The sequence below is a fragment of the Geotrypetes seraphini genome, chromosome 5, assembly GCF_902459505.1.
Source record: "Geotrypetes seraphini chromosome 5, aGeoSer1.1, whole genome shotgun sequence".
NCBI classification, from domain to species: domain Eukaryota; kingdom Metazoa; phylum Chordata; class Amphibia; order Gymnophiona; family Dermophiidae; genus Geotrypetes; species Geotrypetes seraphini.
The window spans coordinates 235,904,522-235,927,549 of record NC_047088.1 but is presented as its reverse complement, the minus strand read 5'-3'; the positions used below and the strand labels follow the sequence as shown (position 1 = coordinate 235,927,549).

The window sequence follows — 23,028 nt, the reverse complement described above, 5'->3', positions numbered from 1 at the left end:
TATCCCCTTTCAACTTTAGAGCGTGCCCTCTCGTTCTCCCTACCTTGGAGAGGGTGAACAACCTGTTCTTATCAACTGAGTCTATTTTAGAAATAGTATTTAGGAAATATGTAATTCTATCAAAAATAGTTTGGGATTAATGCAGGAATCACTTTTCCAATAGTAATCCTTCAATTAGCAACAAAGCTAGTAATTACTATCTAACTACGAGTTTATTGAACCACTAGTTTTTAAGCCCGTTACATTAACAGGTGCTAGAAATATGTCTGTCTGTCTTTCTTTCTGTGTCTCTCCCTGCCCCTTTCTTCCTTTCTTTGTCTCTCTCCCTCCCACTGTCTGTCTTTCTGTCTGTCTCTCTCCCTGGCCCCCTTTGTCTATCTTTCTGTCTCCCTGCCTGCTGTCTTTCTTTGTGTCTGTCTTTCATTCTCATGCGCTGCCTGCCTACCTTCTGTCTCTCTCCATGTCCCCCTTCTGTCTCTCCCCCCAAAGCAAACCAAGATTGCTCCCTGGCCCCCTTCATCCTATCCCCCCCACTTCCCTGTGCAGCAGCATTCCTCTCCTTCCCTGTGTAGCAGCATCATTTCCCCCCTTCCCTATGCACCCACCCCTTGCCTGCTCCCCCTGTTCCTTTCCTTTTCTCTCCCCCCGTCCAGCCAGCACCCCTTTCCTGCTCTCCCTGTGCATACGCCCCGCAGAAATCTACTTGCCTCAAAGAAAAGCGCTGCGCCGCGCTGTTGCTGGCCTCTGTGTCTTCTCTTCACTGCGGCCTGCCCTAGCGGAAACAGGAAGTTGACAGAGGGCGGGCCGCAGTGGAGAGAAGACAGTGAGGCCAGTGGCAGCATAGCACAGCGCTTTTCAGTTAAACGCTGCGAGCAGGTGAGCAGGCGAGAGGGAGGAGGGGGAGAAATAGATGCCAGCAGGGGTGCTGAATCAGCGGTGGCAGCGGTTGCTCTGGCGGTGAGTCAGGGCGGGAGAAGGGGAGTGGCCAGAGTGTTCCCTGCCGCCGGATTCTAAAATAGAATCCGGCCACGGATCAGAAAACACAGCGGCAGGGAACACGAAACCCTAAGTGCGCATGTGCGCTTAGGGTTTTATTATTTGAACCATATATCGATAAACATACCACCAAAGAATCATACTCCATGCCCACTCCCTCAAATTCAATCACACTACACACACACACTTCAGAAAAATATACCATCATAATTCTTTTCATTTCATACTGCGTCAACTTCTCAGTTTTCTTATAAATATTCAAAAAGGTTTTTAATCAAAATATCTAGGGCAGTGTATCGCAAACTATGTGTGCGGCCCACTAGTGTGCCTCCTGAGATTTCAGGTGTGCCACAAAACACTGGGAGAGGCGTTGGCTGTCTACAGCAGTGGTTCCCAACCCTGTCCTGGAGGAACACCAGGCCAATTGGGTTTTCAGGCTAGCCCTAATGAATATGCATGAAGCAAATTTGCATGCCTATCACTTCCATCATATGCAAATCTCTCTCATGCATATTCATTAGGGCTAGCCTGAAAACCCGATTGGCCTGGTGTTCCTCCAGGACAGGGTTGGGAATCACTGGTCTACAGGATGTACTTGGATTTCAGCAAAGCATTCGATAGCGTACCACACCGCAGGTTGTTGAGCAAGATGAGCTCTATAGGTTTGGGAGATACCTTGACTACATGGGTGGGGGACTGGCTGGGGGGTAGACTTCAGAGGGTGGTGGTGAATGGCTCCTCCTCCGAAACGACAGAGGTGATAAGTGGAGTGCCGCAGGGCTCGGTCTTGGGCCCAATCTTGTTCAACATCTTCATAAGGGACTTGGCTGAGGGGCTTCAGGGTAAATTAACGTTATTCGCCGATGATGCCAAATTATGCAATATAGTGGACAAGAACACAACAGGACCTGACAACAAATCCAAGACCGATAGTATGGCACACGACCTCCTCCTACTGGAGAATTGGTCCAGGACCTGGCAACTAAACTTCAATGCCAAAAAATGCAAGGTCATGCACCTTGGCAACAAAAATCCATGTAAGACTTACACTCTTAATGATGAGATCCTAGAGAGAACTGTAGCGGAACGAGACTTAGGGGTAATCATCAGTGAGGACATGAAGACTGCAACTCAGGTGGAGAAAGCTTCATCTAAAGTCAGACAAATCATGGGTTGCATACGAAGGAGTTTCGTTAGCCGTAAGCCCGAAGTCATAATGCCATTATATAGGTCCATGGTGAGACCCCATCTGGAATACTGTGTACAATTCTGGAGACCACATTACCGCAAAGATGTGCTGAGACTTGAATCGGTCCAGCGAATGGCCACACGGATGGTCACGGGGCTCAGGGTCTCCCGTATGAGGAACGGCTGAATAAATTGCAGCTCTACTCCCTAGAGGAACGCAGGGAGAGGGGGGACATGATCGAGACATTCAAGTACCTCACGCACCGTATCGAGGTGGGGGAGGATATCTTCTTCTTCAAGGAACCCACGTCAACACGAGGGCATCCATGGAAAATCAGGGGAGGGACATTGCATGGCGACACCAGGAAATACTTCTTCACCGAGAGGGTGGTGGATCGATGGAATGGTCTTCCGATGCAGGTGATTGAGGCCAGCAGTGTGCCTGATTTTAAAGCTAAATGGGATCGAAAGGTGGGATCTCTTCGCAAAGGGAGGTAGGGAGGGTCATTGGTGTGGGCAGACTTGATGGGCCTTGGCCCTTATCTGCCGTCACTTTCTATGCTTCTATGTTTCTATGAGGCGCATCCTTTAGGTCAGGGCTGCCTAAGTCCGGTCCTCGAGATCTACTGGCAGGCCAGGTTTTCAGGATATCCACAATGAACATGCATGAGAGAGATTTGCATACCAAGAAAGTAGTGCAGGTCAATCTCTCTCATGCATATTCATTGTGGATATCCTGAAAACCTGGCCTGCCAGTAGATCTCGAGGACCGGACTTAGGCAGCCCTGCTTTAGGCAATCAGCCGGCGCCTTTCCACACACACACACTTGTAGCTCAGGGCCTTTGCGCATGTGTGGACGTCGATGTCATGACATCAAGTCAAGTTTCAAGTTTATTTGGTTTTACTATACCGACCATCAAATAAATATCTGGCCGGTGTACATTACAATAAGAATATAAATTAAATAGGGAAGGGGAGTTAAAATATTCTACATTTAGAGGTACAAATAGTGTATATTAAGACATAGACTAGACAAACTTGATTGTGAGGGAAGAGGTTTATGGAAGGGTAAAGTTACAATGTAGAGAGAAAAGGGAGAAAGAGGGGATGGGAAAACAACATTTGGGAAGGGAAAAGTCATTAGAATAAAATTTGTGATGCTAAACGAGTGAAGATGACTGAGAGTTAGATACTAAACAGAAATAAAAGCATCACGGAATAGGAAAGTCTTTAAGCCTGTTTTAAATTTATCTAATTGTTGTTCATCACGAAGAAGTTGTGGTAATGAATTCCATAGCATTGGGGCAGTAACAGAGAAATTTATTTTCCGTGTGTAATAAAAACTTTTGATGGAGGGGATCAGAAGAAGATTTTGATTTGTGGATCTTAAGGTACGAGATGAACATTGAGGGATGAGAAGTTTATGTAGAAATGAAGGCAGATGAGAGGATTTTATTTTAAAGGTCAGGAGAATAATTTTGTAAGTAATTCGATGGGCCACAGGAAGCCAGTGGGCATCTTTCAGAATTGGGGTAACGTGATCATATTTTCCTAATTTATAAATGAGTTTTATTGCTGTATTTTGAATCAATTGAAGACGTCGGATTTCTTTTTGTGGAAGACCGTTGAAGAGGGAATTACAGTAGTCAAGATGAGAAATGATTAAGGAATGGACTAGAATTGTAATAGATTCGGTCGGTAGGATTGAAGTCAAAGAGCGGATGATACGAAGTTTGTAGAAGCAAGTTTTTACTATAGAACTGATGTGATCGTGAAATGACAGATCTTTATCGATGATAACCCCAAGAAGTTTTATTTTTGTTTCCATTTGGATTGGAACTGATTTAATGGCTATTTTTTCAGGTAAGGTTTCAAAATTTTTAGTTGAGAATAAAAGTCCACGAGATTTGTTAACATTAAGAGAAAGTTTGTTAGTGTAGAGCCAGTCGTTTATGGAATCCAGTTTATTGTTGATATTTTTAATGTCAGAAGTATTAGAAGTGTCAATTGGATGAAGGAGTTGGATGTCGTCTGCATAGGCGAAAATAGTAAATCCAATAGATTGAGCTATAGTTAGAAGTGGAGATAGAAAGATATTAAATAGTAAAGGTGATAGGATAGAACCTTGTGGAACCCCATAGGTTTGAACTAAAGAAGTTGAAGTTTCGTTCATTGCCTGAACTTTGAAGCTGCGGTCTGTAAAGTAAGATTTAAACCATGAAAGTGCAGATCCAGAGATACCGCAGTCTTTAAGTCTATTTAGAAGGAGAGAGTGGTCAATAGTATCAAAGGCTGCTGAGAGGTCGAGAGATATAAGAAGGACAGATTTTTGGTGTTCGTGATAGTAGTGTATAGTTGATAGGAGGCCTAGCAGTGACAGTTCAGTTGAATGTGATGAGCGAAAACCGGTTTGACAGGGGTGTAAAGCGTGAGTTTTTTCGATGAAATCAGATAGTTGAGTATGAACGATTTTTTCTGTTAGTTTCGATAATAACGGAAGATTAGCAATTGGACGATAATTTGCGGGAAGAGAGGGATCAAAATTATGTTGTTTGATTTTTGGAAAGACAAGAGCAGTTTTCCAACCCGAAGGAACAGAACAGTCAGAAAGAGATTTAGAAATCATTTCCCAGATATATGGGCCAAAGTGGGAGAAAAATTTTTTAAGGAGAAAGGGAGGAATACTCTCTAGAGGAGTATTAGAAGTATTTAAAGATTGCCATTACATTTATTGTGCCGCAGTTCGAGGAAGTTTGTGGGACACTGGTCTAGGGTAGGGGTAGGCAATTCCGGATGTTTAAGGCTGGGTAGAGAATCTACACCCAAGCTAAGTACTGCTTTGAATTGAATGAAATTGAACGAAATTTAAAACAAAAAATGATAATTTAACGAAAAATTCTGTTCACCCAAGAAGATGGGGTATACAATATTATTTGAATTAATATAGGACAAATGGTCTGTAAAAATCTCTGAAATCTTAAAATATATAAAAAATTTAAAATATCTTTATAAATAGTTTCTCCATTTGAGACAAATAGGACCGATGATAGTCTGCACGCCAGTTATTTCTTATGACTAGTTCTAAGGGTGTAACTGCAGACACTTGAGATCTTCGGTCTTTGTATTTGGAATTTCTATTTCATTACTCTTTAGCAACCGCCTAGAAGTCGCCTGACTATGGCGGTATAGAAAAATAAAGTTATTATTATTATTATTATTATCTTGTTAGAGTTAGATGCTTTAGTTTATAACTAATTCAGACATTGCATTCAAACACCTTAGACCCCTGCCCCCATCTGTGCATTTTGCAAATTCTGATCTAACACCCTTAAGACATCACTCTGAGAAAAATTAGTGTAAAGCATAACATCCAATTGTAACAGAAGAAAAAATAATACATTTGGAGCACTTACAGGGGAGAGGCAGGAGAGAAATGCTGAGGGCTGCTCTGGGGATAGATCCATGCACAGAGCCTGTGAGCTGCAGGGAGACCCTTGAGATGACAGAAGAGAGTCTCCAGCAGGAAGCTGCACATAACCGTTACTATGAGCTAGAGGAGAGCAGAAAGATTAAGGCAGCCCCAGGAATTGGTGAAGAAATGGTGGGGCTGCTGAGCGAAAGTTTCTAGGTCTGCTCTGGTTCTCTTTACATCCACTGTCTGTCCTCTCTCTCTGCCCTTTCCATATGGCATCTTCCTCTTTCTGTGCTCCTTCCATAAACTGATTATCTTATAACCCTTCATACATGATTCATTTCAGCTTCACCCCCCTTTCCATTTTTCTTTGTCTCCACCCTCTTCTCCTTGCTCTGGTATCTCTTCTCCTTTCCTTCCTTCCCATCCCTCTGTCTGGCATCTGTCTCCTTCCCTCCCCCATGCCCTGGCATTTTTCTCCTCGCCATCACTCAATTACCCTCCATGCTCTGGCATTTCCTCTCCTTCCTTTCCCCTTGTCTGGCATTGGTCTCCTTTCCCTCCCTTCCCCATGGTCTGGCATCTCTCTCTCACTTCCCTGGTCTTACTTCTCCCTCCCTCTCTCACCCCCAATCGGTTGCAGCATTTCTCTCCTCCTCCCCTCCCCCCCGATGGGTACCTAACTACCTCTCTCTGTCATTCCCCCTCCTTCAGCATTGCAGTCTTCACAACTCGCTGCTCTTGCCTGTGTAGGGCCTTGTTCTATGCTGGTCCCACCTACTTCCTCTTTCCGAGAAGGCAGGACCTGGCAGAGAGGAAGGCCCAACGCCAGCAGAGCAGCAAGTTGTGAAGGCTGCCGTTGTGGGGGAACAAGTTCTTGGACCATGATGCTAGCCCTTGGAGCACCCCCTTATGGGCTACACCCGGGACAGACCGCCCCCCTCTCTTGGTACGCCACAGTCCACAACCACTACCTCCAATACAGATTTTGTCATTAAACAAGTCTCCCTAGAAAAACAGAGCAAGGGTAAACAGGAATTCTTGCAGAAGACACCTTATGCCATGCTTTATTTAATAAACACTTGAAATACTATATACATATACAGACGAATCTATAATTTATAGCAATAAAAGTTTTTAAAAAGTTAAACAATCCAACAGAACAGTAATTTTTCAGAATTCTCTCATATACCCTTAAGAGCACTGGGAGTAAGCTATATCCAAAGCAAAATAATAAGTTTATTTGAGTAAAATCACTGCCATTCATTATATAGTCAGACATTATTCACACTCCCACATGAATCCTACAAGGGGAATTAAGCCGTCAAAAGCGAGACTCAAAGTATCACTTCTATGTATCTAGTCAGACTGCTATAGTGAATATATTGTTGAAAAAGTTTCCCATTGCAAATTTTAACATTACATCAAACTTCAGCGTCTCCCTCTAATCAATTTACATTAAGTTGAGCACTGGGCACAGCAAAATGCTAGTTGCATTTCAAAGTGACTTTAAGATGTTGAATTTAAATGAAAGATGAAAAATGGTTTAAGAATCATGTTAAAACAGTCATAAAGCACCGAGTTTGAGGAAACTGTTCCTACATAGTTCAACTTCACTTTATGGAGATCCAAATCAGCTCTAGGAGCTGTTTCAAAGTATTTTGGCTTGATGATGAATACTGTAAATTCTCTTGACGACATAAAAAAGTTAAGAATTGTTTCTTTTTAAAGAAAACAGAAAAAAATCTTTCCTTCTCAAGTCGGAAACGTTGACCATGAAAGGAAGGTGACTGTACAGCTCTCCGTCCAGAACCAACAATTCAAGACACCAACAGTATTTATGTTGATCCAAAAACTCCATTCCCTCTCTCACATCAGACTTAAGTCCTCTTGCTCTGCCAAGTCTTAATCTTCCAGTATGTAGTTGGGGTTCACCACAAGGTAGGGGTCTTCCTCTCTTATACTCTCGCCTTCTGAGGAGCCTTTCAGACCTGTCTGGGACAGTTCAATGAGAATGCGATCCTGAGAAATACAAGTAGAAAAGGCAACTTAAGTCAAAAGTCACATTCAAGGACAGACAATTAGCAAGCATATTTAGAATCAAGACCTCGTATCTCCCTGAGCATCCATTTACGGCTGCTAAAACAGAAGACAGATATTCAGTGGAACCGACACAGCACGAAGTTAAGCCCAGCATTCTAAAGACTGACTCTATATTTGAATCACAAATTACTAGACTACAAAATAGAGGAACTGGAATATAAACACCACTATAAATTGCACCAAAACTCCAGTTAACTATAGGCTGGGTGCTATGTGAATACTGAGACACAGATCAATCAGCAGTACTCAGTGGAGCTTCAACACCTCCAAGATAAGCTAAGCCTACTTTTCATTGTACAATAAATATTTAATTTTGCTGAGATATTGCTGAAAAATTAATCTGTGTATTTGAGATCAGTATATGTGAACCTAAAAATGTATGCTATTCAAAGGGGGGTTTTTAGCCGATGACAGAAGCATGGGAGAGAGCCGATGAAAACGCTTAGTTCTTTCTCATAGGTATGCCCGTGGCTTCCGAGGCAATTTTTCCCCTTTTAAAGAAGTTCATCTAAATATTATTTACCGACATCGAGGGTGAGAGCAATAATAATAACTTTATTGTTCTATACCGCCATAGTCGGATGACTTCCAGACGGTTCACACTGAAGAGAGCTGGACAATCAGCGAATTACAAAATGCAAATAGTGAAAGTACAATATATTACTCAAGAAAGACAGGATGAAAATATAAATTTAATGTGACTTCTGTTTATGAGATAAATCTGTCGAAAAATACAGTTTTAATTTTTTTTCCGAAAGGCGCCGTAAGTCAGCCTAGTTCCATTGATGTAGTTATCTAGCCAAGACTGCTGTTTGCTTGCTTGAAACATGAAAGACCTATCCAAAAAGGACTTATATTTACAACCAGTGACCCTTGGGTATGCAAATAAGTTATGATTTCTGGTTGTCCTTGTAGGGCTGTATAGTACGAAATGAGGTAGAAGATAGGTAGGAGCTAGTCCCCAAGCCTGCTTGAAACAAATGCAGGAAAACTTAAACATTATTCGCGCCTCCTTTGGCAACCAGTGCAATAGTCATGGTCACTTTTCTTCTATCCAAATATCAAGCGGACAGCCGTATTCTGTACTATTCTTAATTTTCTCACTGTTTTTTAGGGACACCGAAATAAACGATATTGCAGTAGTCTAATACTGATAGAACCAAAGACTGCACCAATAATCTAAAAGAGAAAGGGTCAAAGTATTTTTTAATGGACTTTAATTTCCGTGGAGGGGCATAATCAAAAAAACCGTCTAAGTCCCTTTTTGACCTAAGGCCTTAAACGTTGAAAGCAGAAGCAGGGAAAATGTCCATTATCAAAAAAAGTCCTTTTTTTGATAATGGCCTGCCTCTACATTCAGCTGTTTAAATGCCCAGACCACCACTACGTCTACACTTATCTCCCCACGACGTCTACACTTATACCCCATAATGATCCAAAAAAACACCTAAGCCCCAAACGTCCAACACAAGGGCTTTTAGGCGAAGGAGCCAGTCCTTCGCCTAAAAGCTGGATTCTGTAACCGATGTCTGTCAAAAACAACACTGGTTACAGAATCCCCCCCACCTTAAAACGATCCGGGCAGGAGGGAGCCCAAGCCCTCCTGGCCTGCAGCACCCCAACCCCTGACTATGTTCAGGGCAAGAGGGAGCTCAAGCCCTCTTGCCCCGTGGCACCTCCCAATTACGTTCGGGGCAAGAGGGAGTCCAAGCCCTCCTGCCCCGCAATCGCTAACTCCCCCCCCCCCCCAATTATGGTCGGGCAGGAGGGAACCCAAGCCCTCCTGCCCTGGGCACCCGCGGCACCCCCCGACATCAGGGCAAGAGGGAGCTCAAGCCCTCTTGCTCCGCGGCACCGACGACCCCCCCCCCGATGATATCGGGGCAGGAGGGAGCCAACCCCTCCTGCCCAGGCGGACCCCCTATCCCCCACCCCTCACTACAATACGGGCAGGAGGGATCCCAGGCCCTCATGCCCTCGACACAACCCCCCCCTAACGATGACCACCCCCTCCCGCCGACCCCCCCCAATACCTTTGAAATGTTGGCCGGATGGACGGGTACCAAGCCCGCCCGTCCGGCAGGCCAGCCGGCTCCAGAATGGGGCCGGATTGGCCCAGGCATCTGAAACCCCGCCCATAGTTGGGGCCTAAGGCACCTGGGCCAATCAGAATAGGCTCGGGAGTATTAGGCCCCTCCTGTGGGTGGGGCCTTAGGCACATGGGCTGGGTTGGCACTCTCTCCGATGTCACTTCCTAGGTGTGGGTCCCGGAAGTGACGTCAGAGGAGTGCCAAAGCGAGCAGCAAGTTCGTGGCTGCTCACACTGAAGTTAAAAAGGTATGGGGGATGGAGGTAAGGGGCAGGCGGAGAGCAGGAGGGATGCCAGTGCCCTGAGGAAGATCATGCCCGCGGCAGAATACCACCCCACGGCACTACGCCACTGGGTGGCAGGGCATTAAAACATCTCCCCCTTCCATTGTTAAATAGATTTTCATCTCAGCCAAAAAAAGTCCCACGAAATTCAAATACATTATGTTACACTTATGTCCTCTAGCTCAGCGTTTCTCAACTCGGTCCTGGAGTACCCCCCTTGCCAGTCAGGTTTTCAGGATATCCACAATAACTACGCATGAAAGGAATTTGCATATAATCGAGACAGTGTATGCAAATCAAGTTTATGTATATTCATTGCGGATATCCTGAAAACCTGACTAGCAGGGGCAGGGTACTCCAGGACTGAGTTGTGAAACGTTGCGCTAGCTCAATGGTGGTCTTGCCACCTGGGGTATCTGATAGTTGCCAGTTCAAATCCTTTGAAGACCGCAACCCAAATCCCCAAATGAAAGTCAAAGACTGCACTAATCAAGGTTGGTGTTTTTTCATAGATCAACATTAAGGAGATACGAGTTGACAAATTCATACGCAAGCTGAAGATTTCACATGAATAGGAATGGCAGTCCAATCTAAGAGCGCTGAATCTTCCTGAAAGGGTTACGTAATAGTCTGAAGATTCTGAAACAGTGAGTTTAGTGTTAGAAACTATATACTTTCTGTGTAAAAGTGTACACTTACATAGTAGACAAGCCGGTGAATGACTCGTTCTATGATCTTCTTTCGGTTGATGAGCTCTTCCTCAGAGTCTATTTCAGACTCTATTTCTTTCAAATACCAATTGATGAGTTCACCCCTCCTTAAGGCTATATCATCATCTTCTATTAAAGAAAAAAACACAACAAAAGCCAGATGAACATTCCAGCAACTCAAGCTGAAAATTGTGAGAGTGAGTGAGTGAATGTGTGTGAGTGTGAGAGAGTGAATGTGTGAGTGAGTATGTGAGCGTGTATGTGTGAGTGAGTGAATGTATGAGAGTGAATGTGAGTGAGAGTGAATGTGTGAGAGAGTGTGAGTGTGAGAGAGTGTGAGAGTGAGTGTGTGTGTGTGAGTGAGAGAGTGTGTGTGTGAGTGAGAGAGTGTGTGTGAGTGAGAGTGTGTGAGTGAGAGAGTGTGAGTGTGGTGTGTGAATGAGTGTGAGTGTGGTATGTGAGTGTGGTGTGTGAGTGTGATGTGTGAGTGAGTGAGAGTGTGGTGTGTGAGTGTGTATGAGAGTGAGTGACTGTGTGGTGTGTGAGAGTGTGATGTGTGAGTGAGTGAGAGTGTGGTGTGTGAGTGAGTGTGTGTGAGTGAGTGTGTGTGAGTGAGTGTGTATGAGAGTGAGTGTGTATGAGAGTGAGTGAGTGACTGTTAAAATGGCTGAAACCACATTCAAACCTCAATTTCATGAATGGTAAGAAACTGCTGTTCATGACATCAAGACTCTCCTTTATCACCAACTCTGCATGAACCTGGGAAAGTCGCTTTCTCTCTGCATCTTCACAGCCCTTTTCAGTCCTAGTGGCACAACCCCCTCGACTCCCATTCCATTTCACTGTTTAGCATGTCCCCTTTTATTCTACTAAATGACCACAGAATGTAAAAGTAACTCAGATTACTGTTGTACTTCATATCAAATTCTATATAAACGCGACCTAGATAGAGCCAGACTTCAAATCTTCTTCCCCTTCAGTGGGCAAAAATGTCCAACCTACAGATTGTCATACACTGCAGTACAATACTTCACCCAGCCACAAGAGACATATATACAGTATTTAGTTCTTAGAACACCAGAAATAAATCTAGCATTTAGTCCCCCCCCCCCTTTGTGCCCTACTGCCAAGATTTGTCGTAATCTTTCTAATCTATTCAGGGATTTGTGGGTCGCGCTATGCCTATATAGGTTCAAGGAGACTTACAAAATGGAATAAGGAGAACTGAACAGAGCAGTAAAAGGAATCTTAGGAATACATTACAGCAAAGAGAAGCATAGGCTAAGATCATTGGGAATTGAAGAGATAGAGAAGACGTACTGTGTGATTAAGGGAGATTGATACAACTCTTAAGGTGTTGCGGGAGATACATTAAAAGAACATAAGGGGAGGAGCACGCGCAACAGGAGAGCTAGCGTAGTTAGAGGAAGCAATTCATGAGGTTGTTATGAGTCTGTTTTAGTCAATATCCAGTGTTAGCAGAGTACTTGGCTCCCTGGATAATAACATGAAGAGTGGTGCCAATCTTTAACTAGTATTAGCCAGAATATCTGGCCACCAGGCTGAATGATGGCAAGTTTATAACCATGGTTGCTCCATGTAGGATAACCCAATTGTCTTAGAAACCTGATGCGGCTGGGCCGGCTGGGCCTTTTGGTGAGGATTGTACTCTGTTCATGTTATCAACCGGTTCTTGGAATGCTGACCATGGAGTTGTATGACAATCTGTAGGTTGGACTTTATTGTTCACTGAAGGGGAAGAAGATCTGAAGTCTGGCTCTAGCTACATAACATAACATTATGCTTACAGACCGCGTTATCAAACAGTTCTACGCGGTTTACAAAAGATTATAAACATTAAACATAATCGTATATTTGAATGAGGCAGCTAGTCAGGTATTTGGAGAAAAGATAGGTTTTTAGCTGTTTTCTAAAATGTCTGTAAGAAACAGCTATGAGCAACAATGATCGAAATTCTTTTTCATGGGAAGCTGCCTGAGATGCTAAAGAGTGATTTAGGAATTTCTTGCTTTTACAACCTTTTACAGAAGGGAAAGCATTTATATAGAATTTGATACAAAGTACAACAGTGATCTGAATTGCCTCCTCTTGGTCTAGGTTAACATCGGGGGTCTCAACTCAAATAATAGATTTAATAATCTAAATGCTTCTTTAACATGTTTCGGTTGCACCTGAGGGGGAAAAAATGGTAGAACTTATGGTTTACTAAGAAACCTGCTTCATAGGCTAGGAAGCATTACAGTGGAAATATTTAAATGGAAATATTTAAAGGAAGAAAAAAAAAAATCTTATCTTGGGTATTTAAACTGGCTGTAGATCAATAATAAAATGCAACATAGCACCACTTTTTTCAGTATTAATTTCATATTCTGTGGTCATTTAGTAGAATAAAAGGAGAAATTAGGTTCTTACCTGCTAATTTACTTTCTTTTAGCTTCTCCAGACCAGTAGAGGTTAATCTTTACGAATGGGTATATATCCAATCATGACCAGCAGGTGGAGACTGAAAACAAAACTGTGGGACAGTATATAATATACTCCCTTCTCTATTTACATCAGTCTGCCGAATAGCCAAGCAGAACTAAGAACTGGAAAACAGAAAGAAAACAATACTCCGAACAGGAGTAACAAATAACATACCCAAATGCTGTTGGAAAATGCAGAGGAGAAATACCAGAAGGAAAATGTCCCCACAGCTCGCCAGCTAAGCCAGCCGAGCCACAGCCGCTGTTCTTTAATTCTCCCCGGCCCTAGAAAAATACTAGAACCCGCAGCAAAAAACAAAAACTGCCTGCGAAACAGCCCCAACAACAACAACAACAGACAGGGTGGGGACCTCTACTGGTCTGGAGAAGCTAAAAGAAAGTAAATTAGCAGGTAAGAACCTAATTTCTCCTTCTTTAGCACGCTCCAGACCAGTAGAGGTTAATCTTTACGAATGGGACGTACCAAAGCAGTCCCTCACACGGGCGGGACCCCCGAAGGGCTGACACCAGAAAACACACACCGAACACCGCATCCTGACGCGCCAGAACATCTACCCGAAAGAGTCTGACAAAGGAATACAAGGAAGACCAAACCGCAGCCTTACAAATGTCCACTGGAGGCACGAGCGACGACTCAGCCCAAGAAGCCGCCTGACCCCGAGTAGAATGAGCTTTGAGAAACTCCGGAACGGGCTGCTGCCCCAGAAGAGAAGCGGAAGCAATAGACTCCTTGATCTAGCATGCAATAGTAGCCCTAGAAGCGCCAGCCCCCCTAGGAGGACCAGTCAGAAGGACAAAGAGATGATTTTATTTCCTGATCTCCTGGGTCCGTTGCACATAAGAGCGAAGGACCCGACCAACATCCAACTTGCTCAGCTGTCTTTGCTCAGAAGAGCCCTCCCAACTACCCAAGACCGGGAGGACCACAGATTGATTGACATGAAAAAGAAAAACTACTTTCGGCAGAAAAGGAAGGAACAGGCCTCAAGACAACCTGCTCCCTAGAAAACTCCAAGAAGGGAGCCCTACAAGAGAAAACCTGTAGCTCAGAAACACGCCTAGCGGAAGAAATGTCCACCAAAAAGACCGTCTTCCAAGTAAGGTCCTTCAAAGAGCAGCCGCCCAACGGTTCGAAGGGCGGGTACATCAGAATAGAGAGAACCAGACTGAGATTCCAAGAGGGAATAGAGGACCGCACGGGAGGCCTGAGCACCTTGGCCGCCCGCAAAAAGCGAATCACATCAGGAATAGCTGTCAAACGCTGACCCATCACAAACCCCCGAAAGGCTGACAAGGCCACAAGCTGAACCCGGAGAGAAGCCGAAGCCAGGCCTCTATCCAGGCCATCTTGCAAGAACTCTAGGATGTTAGGCACAGAAACGCGAAGAGAGACCACTCCCCGCACCTGGCACCACCCCTCAAAGAAGTGTCAAATCCACACAGAAGCCTGAGAGGTAGAAAGCCTCCAGGACCCCAAGAGTGTAGAAATCACCCTATCTGAATACCCTTTCTTACCAAGGCGACCCCTTTCAAAAGCCAAGCCATAAGACAGAAGGGAGACAGGTCAAACATGGGAATGGGACCCTGCGTCAGAAGGTCGTCCAAGGGAGGCAGAGGAAGAGGATCCGCCACCAGAGTGTCACCAGATCTGCGTATCACGGATGCCGAGGCCAATCTGGAGCCACCAGAACCACCAGACCCGGATGGTGAACAATGTGGAGAAGAACTCTGCCCACTAATGGCCACGGAGGGAACATGCACAACAGCCCCTCTGTTGGCCATGGTTGAACCAGAGCATCCAGACCCTCGGCCAGTCCATCCCTGTGACGACTGAAGAAGCGGAACACCTCGGCATTGCCACTCGTGGCCGTCAGGTCCATCAGGGACTGACCCCAAGCCTGCATTATCAACTGAAAAGCCACAGGGCTGAGACACCACTCTCTGTGATCTAAGATGTGACTGAGGAAGTTCGCCTGAACATTCTCCACCCCGGCCATGTGAGAGGCCGAGAGGTCCAGAAGGCGTGACTCCGCCCCAAAGCATGAGCCGAGCCGCCTCCTCCGCCACCTGAGCGCTCTTGGTGCCTCAACGATTGACATAAGCCACCGCTGTGGCATTGTCAGACCGGACTCTGACCGACTTGCCCATCAAGAGGGAGCGGAAGGCTAACAGCGCCAGAGGGACGGCTCTGGTCTCCAACATGTTGATCGACCAGGACGCCTCCTCCAAGGACCAGGTGCCCTGAGCTGAGTGACCTAGACACTGAGCCCCCCCAACCGAGGAGACTGGCATCCGTGAGAAGCACCGTCCACTGCGATAGATCCAGACTCATCCTCTGGACCAGATGAGAGGTCTGGAGCCACCAAAGAAGACTGCAGCGCGCCAAGCCTCGCAGAGGGACAGGGACCTCCAAACTGAGCCTCTGGGGTGACCATCTACGGAGCAGAGCATACTGAAGAGACACATGTGGGCCCGCGCCCACCTCACAACATCCAGGAACGCTGCCATCGACCCCAAGACTTGGAGGATATCCTGCGCCCGAGGACACCGGGACGCCAAAAGAAGGCGAATCTGAGATTGCAATTTGCTTACCCGGGCCTCTGGAAGGAAGACCTTCCCCAAGGAGGTGTCGAACAGAACCCCAAGGTACTCCAGATGCTGAGCGGGGACCAACCGAGTCTTGGAAAGGTTGACCACCCAGCCCAGTGACCGGAGAAACTCAACCACCCGAGCTGTAACTCGGACGCTCTCCTGCAACGACTTCGCCCGAAACAACCAGTCATCCCAGAAGGGGTGCACCAGAATGCCCTCTGACTGCAATGCCGCCGTGACGACCACCATCAACTTGGCGAACGTCCGGGGAGTCGTGGCCAGGCCCAAGGGAAGCACACAGAACTGATAGTGCAGACCCAATATCGCAAAGCAAAGAAAGAGCTGAGGAGAGGCCCGAATGGAAACAGGCAAGTAGGCCTCCGCCAGAGCGAGAGAAGTCAGGAACTCCCCCGGCTGAACCACCAGAAGGACAGACTGCAGTGTGTCCATGCGAATAAAAGGGAATTCTGAGAGTCCTGTTGACCTCAGTTTAAACCAAGGATGGGCCGAAAGGTCCCCTCCCTTTAGGGCCCCATAAAGGAAATGGCGTACCAGCCGATACCGCACTCCTGAGGGGACACTGGACAACTGCTTTGAGATCTAGCAAGCGCTGAAGGGTCTGGCGAAAGGCTAGCATCTCCCATGCCACCTGACATGGAGAGGCTAGATATGATCCGGCAGAGAGCGGGCAAAATTCAAGTACATAACTGTCCCGCACCACCACCAGGACCCACTGATCGGACGTGATCTTGGCCCACTTGGGAAACAAGTTGCGAAGCCGGGCACCCACGGGAACCAAAGGGGGCGCCGGCAAAGAGACATCGCGCAGGACGGGCAGCAGGGGAACCGGGGGGGGAACTCCCAGCCCCCCGACGGGCCCCCTGAAAAGACTGCATGCGCTAAGCCAACCGACCCCAGGGAAAAACCGGAAGCCTGGAAAGAAGCAGTCCCATGCCCCAGGCGAAACTTGCGAAATTCCCGCAGACGCCCCCGGGCAATGCCAACCCGAGATGCTGGGCGGGCACGGTCCTCAGGTAGACGGGGCACATCAGAGTCCGTCAGAGTCTGAACCACCAGATCTAAGTCCTCTCTAAACAAAAAACAACCCCCGAAAGGGAAATTTTGGGAAATTCAGTTTTGGACGCGGCAACCGCCGACCAAGCGCGAAGCCACAAGGTACAGCGTGCGGCCACCAAATGTCCCAGACTTAGCAGCACCAAGTCACAAAGAACAACCGAGAGGAACGAGGCAGTCATCTCAAACTTCACCACCTCCTGATGCACTAAGGACCAGTCATCAGACTCACGATCCAGGACATGCTCAGACCACCGAAACACGGTGCGAGCCACCAGCTCCACACAAATAGCCGCCTGGACCCCCAAGGCAGAGACATCAAAATTATACTTAAGAAGTGTCTCTAACGTACGCTCCTCAGAGACCCTAAGAGCAGAACCGTCCATAACAGGCACGGTATGCCGCTTAGGAAGTGCTGAGACCACCGTGTCCCCCATTGGCGAAATTAAGGTAGCCCTATCCCCCTCTGGGATGGGCTACCCATGAGCCAAGGCGCACACCCAACGAAACGGCGCCCGTAGGCCACAGCGCCAACACAAAATCCCGAAAATCCTGACGCACAGGAAAAGAGCGGGAAACAGGACAGACCCCCTGAAGCAGAGGGACCCCCATACGCGGGGTCTCCGGTGGCGCAACTTCAAAAATGCAGCACCAAGGAGACCTGCTACATCAGGTCTAAAAGCTCATCCCTCTGAATAAAAAGCGCACCACGGACGCATCTGCTCTGGAAGACGGGAAACCCGCCGCCCCGCTGCCAGCGGGCGTCCCCTCTAGAGGATCCTGGAAGCCCGCCAAAGCAGCCAGGTCCTCAACCATGCCAACACGCTCCTCCGACCACCAATTCGCAATCCAAGCCCCCCCGTGGGCGCTTGGATGAGGGAGGAGGAAGAGGGGATGCGAAACGAAAAGAGGGAGGCAAAGCCATAGGGGGCGCGGAGGGAAACCACCCCCGAAACCCCCCAGGTGCACGTGGGACCCCCAATTGCCCTGGGGGTCCCCAGGGACTCCCTGCCCCAGCAGGGGTCCCTGCTGAAACCTGCCCCTGTGTTTGCAATACAGGGGGAAGGTCACCTGAGGTTGCAGACAAAATGGAGGAGCCAGACAGAGAAAATGGCGAAGTTCCCGCCAAAAATGCTCCCTCCATGGCCTGTAGCGGCTGAGAAGGCTGAACAGTCCCAGCCGCTAAAACAGGCAAGTCGGCATCAGCTGTCAAAAAATCAGCTGAGAGGGAATCCTTCGGGGAATCCCTCCGTGGGCGGCTGGAGAAGACCGGGCTTCCCCACTGCTCCAAGCCGACTCGCGAGGCACCATCGGCGGGGAGCTCTGGGTGCCTGCAGCCGCTGCCGACGGAGCTCCACCACCTCACCGGGCCAAACTACCGATTTCAGTCCGGCCGCGAGTGCCTCGTGGCTGGACCTAATTGTGTCCCACTCCCCCGGAGAAGGGCACAATTGCTCCATACGCGACCTAGCTAGAAACAAAGTGCCGGTTAGAAGAAAAAATACAGTAAAAAACATTAAACTGACAGGGAAGCAACCCTGCAGACCGGCACTACCTCAGGATTTTTTTTTTTTTACAGAACAGACTCCACAGGCTCTCGAAGCAATATGCCTTGCTTGATTTAGGGGGCAAGGCTTACTGCTGAGGCTCCTCTAAAAAAATGTGGGGAGGTGGAGGAAGTGGGGGGAGGGACCCTGCTTGAGACCCGCCGGGTTTGACACCCCTGAGGTCGGACGGACCCCCAAACAGGGCCCGCCCAAGCTCTGTCCGGCCAAAAACAGGGACTAGAAACCCCCTAAACAAATTCCAACAGCCCTACCAAGGGAGATGGGTACAGATCACTATATTGAACTAAGGCCAGTTACTGGGCAGACTTGCACGGTCTGTATCTGTGTATGGCCGTTTGGTAGAGGATGGGCAGGGGAGGGCTTCAATGGCTGGGAGGGTGTAGATGGGCTGGAGTAAGTCTTAACAGAGATTTCGGCAGGTGGAACCCAAGCATAGTACCGGGTAAAGCTTTGAATTCTCGCCCAGAAATAGCTAAGAAGAAAAAAAAAAAAAAAAAAAATTTTAAATTGAATCAGGTTGGGCAGACTGGATGGACCATTCGGGTCTTTAACTGCCGTCATCTACTATGTTACTATGTAACACCTGCTGGAGACTGAAAGAAGACTGATGTAAATAGAGAAGGGAGTATATTATATACTGTCCCACAGTTTTGTTTTCAGTCTCCACCTGCTGGTCATGATTGGATATATACCCATTCGTAAAGATTAACCTCTACTGGTCTGGAGAGTGCTAAAGAAGGGGAAGATGTCTCTTGCAGCTGGGTGAAATATTTTACTGCAGTGTATAAAGTTGGCACACTAAAACTAAAAATACCACACACGCGACAATAAGTCCTGGAATGTTAACCAGTACAGACGGTTGTGGAAACAAAATGTTAACTACACTTCCCCCCCGTATTTGCAGGGGTTAGGGGCAGAGCCGACCCACGAATATTAAAAAACCGCAATAATATTCGGTCCGGTTCTGCCCCTAACCCCCACTTCCCCTGGCTATTTTAAGCCCCAAAAGCCCCCCCCCCTTAAGCCTTACCTGGTGGTCTAGTGGGTTTTCAGGCAGGAGCGATCTTCCCACGCTCCTGCCCCGTGCAGATCGCTCACAAGAAATGGCTCGAGAGACTACGGGAGCTCAAAGCAGCCATTTCCTGTGAGCGATCTGCACAGGGCAGGAGCGTGGGAAGATCACTCCTGCCCCAAAAACATGCTAGACCACCAGGTAAAGCTTAAAAGGGGGGGGGGCTTACAGGGTTTAAAATAGCCTGAAAAATGAAAATGCATTTTTGGGTTTAAAACCGCAAATCTGTAGATATGGACTTTGCGAATACGGAGGGGGGAAGTGTATGCTCAAGACAGATATGGAGGGCAGTAATATGACAAAGGCTGTGTGGTTGGGGTTAAAGAAGAGGGAAATGGTGTTGTTTTAAAAATCATATGCTTGTCTACCCAATGTGGTAGAAAATCCAAAAGAAAAGACAACTTGAGTAGGCAGGATGGGCCTACAGATCTTTACTCATTTACTCTGCTACAATGTTGAAGAAAACCTTTCCTAAAGCATTCCTTACATGCTCAATCAAAATGAGCCCTCACCTTCCTCTGCCTTTCGCAGATGTAGAACAAGCAAGTTGGAAATTCTTCGGTACTCGGAAAAAGTCAGTCTCATGGAGGGTTTGGGTTCCGACTCTTTGTTGACATCTTCAATGTGACCATTAATTCCATCCACAACATTGGGAACCTCAGCATGTCCTATGGATCAATTTGGGGGGGGGAGGGGAAGGTCCAAGAACTGGTTAAAAGACAAATAGAAAAAGAAAGTTCATACTTATCTGTGTGTGAGGGGGAGGGGAGGGATTCCTTGCCCTTGTTTTAAATCCACATTACAACAAAAAAGTAGGTTGAAGAAGCTCACCATTGATTCCATTTTGGTCTAGCTGTTCCATTTCCTCTTCTGCCTCCTCTTGGTCTAGGTTGACATCGGGGGTCTCAACTCGAATAATAGATTTATTTAATAATCTAAATGCTTCTTTAACATGTTTCGGTTGCACCTGAGGGGAAAAAAAAATGGCAGAACATATGGTTTACTAAGAAACCTGCTTCATAGGCTAGGAAGCATTACAGTGAAAATATTTGAAGGAAGAAAAAAAAAATCTTTCTTGGGTATTTAAACTGGCTGTAGATCAATAATAAAATGCAACACAGCTCCACTTTTTCCTGTATTAACTTCAGATTCAATGTTATCTAGTCTCAACACAGTTTTCTTACAAAAAGTCAAGAGGTCTGGCATTGGGAATATTATGCATGCTAAGAGCAGAACTAGCCAAATGGATAAGTGCAGGGTCACTCCGGTTGAGCCTTCAATGGGAACATTATTACAACTCAAGAAGGAGGGAGAATAACAGAGAGAAAACTATTAAATTCATGCCAGTCCCTTTACTCCCTTCTGTGTCTTCCTCCCTTTATTCCTTTTAAAAGGGATTTTGACAGCTCGGGGGTGGGGGGAGCTGGGGGAAAAACACGGTACTGTGACGTAACTGGTTGTTAGGTTCTTGCCTACAGGAAGAGAAAAAGGCTGAGGCCCATCACCTCATCACTGCAGTGCATCCTGGCCATGGCTTCTGAAAGACGGATCATACTCTCTAGTTGGCGTACGGTGATCCTCCAGGAGGACTTGGTCACCCCAGAGCTATCTCTCTGCCGGAGACGCTTATACTGCTCAACAATGAAATCCTCGGACTCTTTAGAGATCTGTGGGAACAAAGCAGAAGAATGGATAAGCTTCCCCCACCATCCTGAGAAAATTTTGTTTACTTAACAAAAAGAAACATCGTCCTTATAAAAGATCTCCAAGCATGTGGCAGTAGGTGGAAAAAAAATCAATCATAAAGCAGGGCAAAGGACTTTCTGAACAGCCTGGAAGATCTCACAAACACGAATAAAAAGAGAAAGGCCACAACTTTTTATGGTTGCCACTGGACCTCTTCCTCTCTATTGACTAACAAGTGATATAAGGCAGAGGTTGGTCAATGCCACCTCCCCCTTCCCAAATTCGGAATCACAAGTGAGAAGGCAGTTATAGGACACAACTTATCTGAACGCCTACTCCTTCGCCACCAGGGGATTCCCAACCCAGTCCTTGAGAAACACCCAGCCAGTTGGGTTTTCAGGGTACTCGCAGTGAATTTGCATCCTGCCACTGTATGCAAATCTCTCTCATGCATATTCATTGTGGATACCCTGAAAACTCACCTGGCTGGGTGTGTCCCAAGGACTGTGTCAAGAACCCCTTGCCTCAGAAAGAAGTGCTAATAATTAAATTAATCCACTGCTCCAGCCGGTACTAAGGAAGAGGAAAGTGATAATTCAGTTATACTGTAGAACAGATGAAGGGACACAAGACTTTATGAAGAGAAGGTGTATGTATCCAGAAACATAAACAATTGCTGAAGTAAGCTGCACTTCATAGCTTCTTCATAGAAGTCCCTCCAAGGCCGGGTCAGCGAGTACTTGGGACAGGATTTATTTCTTCTCTCCTGGTAACGGGCACTTTTGCAATACTTGCCCTCCAACCCACACCTGCACACTCTCCCCTACAAAGGCCAAGTGATCTTACCTTTGGCTTAAACTGTCGTGCAAAAAGCAGATACCTTCTAATGTCATCTAAGGAATACACACGATCGATGGACTCTTCAAGTCTGGAATGAAGATCCACAATGCGCCTGGCAATAGCATAATCCGTTACCTGAAGACAAAGCAGGAACTAAGCATGAAACACCAGAAATGTTTCAGATATGGGGAGCTGTGTGTTTACTTAAGTCCCCCCCAATTCAGCTGTGAGATTAGGAAAAGGGACACCATGGATCAAACATGTGGTATGAGAAGATGCCATTGAACAGCTGCACAGTTAGGGGAAGTCTGAATATGTGGCCTCTCTCTGGGTTCTCCAGAGATGCTATAAGAAGAATGATGATATTATTTTGTTAACTGTGAAAACTGGCCCAGTCCTGGTGCAATATTTCCATTTCATAGGGATACCATATGGCTCCAGAAAAAAAGGAGGACGGATTGAGACATCTGGGTTTTACTTTCATTGCTGTGGAAGTGTTTAGAAACATAGAAAAATGACGGCAGAAAAGGGCCACAGCCCATCAAGTCTGCCCACTCTAGTGACCCTTCTCCTTGATTTTGCTCACCACCCCCTGCCTTTACATCATTAGAGATCCCACATGAATATCCCATTTATTTTTGAAATCTGCCACGCTGTTGGCCTCAATCACCTGCCGTGGGAGTTCATTCCAATGATCGACCACCCTCTCGGTGAAGAAATACTTTCTGGAGTCACCATGAAATTTCCCTCCCCTGATTTTCAGCGGATGCCCTCTGGTGGACGAAGGTCCCATAAGACGGAAGATATCCTCTTCCACCTCGATACGGCCCGTGATATATTTAAATGTCTCAATCATGTCCCCTCTCTCTCTTCGTTCTTCAAGTGAATACAGCTGCAATTTATTCA

At 46.6% G+C, this 23,028-nt stretch overlaps 1 protein-coding gene across 1 annotated transcript in view; it reads right to left on the bottom strand.

Annotated features, from left to right (window-relative positions):
- Positions 1-6,635: 6,635 nt before the first annotated feature.
- Positions 6,636-23,028, bottom strand: part of MCM6 (minichromosome maintenance complex component 6) — a 46,465-nt gene continuing 30,072 nt past the window's right edge. The window contains exons 12-17 of the mRNA XM_033943933.1: positions 22,129-22,257; positions 21,102-21,263; positions 20,428-20,563; positions 20,109-20,264; positions 10,773-10,912; positions 6,636-7,619 (exon numbers count right to left, since the gene is read on the bottom strand). Coding sequence (XP_033799824.1) covers positions 7,503-7,619; positions 10,773-10,912; positions 20,109-20,264; positions 20,428-20,563; positions 21,102-21,263; positions 22,129-22,257 — 840 coding nt within the window. The 3' untranslated portion in view covers positions 6,636-7,502. The remainder of the gene's footprint in view (positions 7,620-10,772; positions 10,913-20,108; positions 20,265-20,427; positions 20,564-21,101; positions 21,264-22,128; positions 22,258-23,028) is intronic.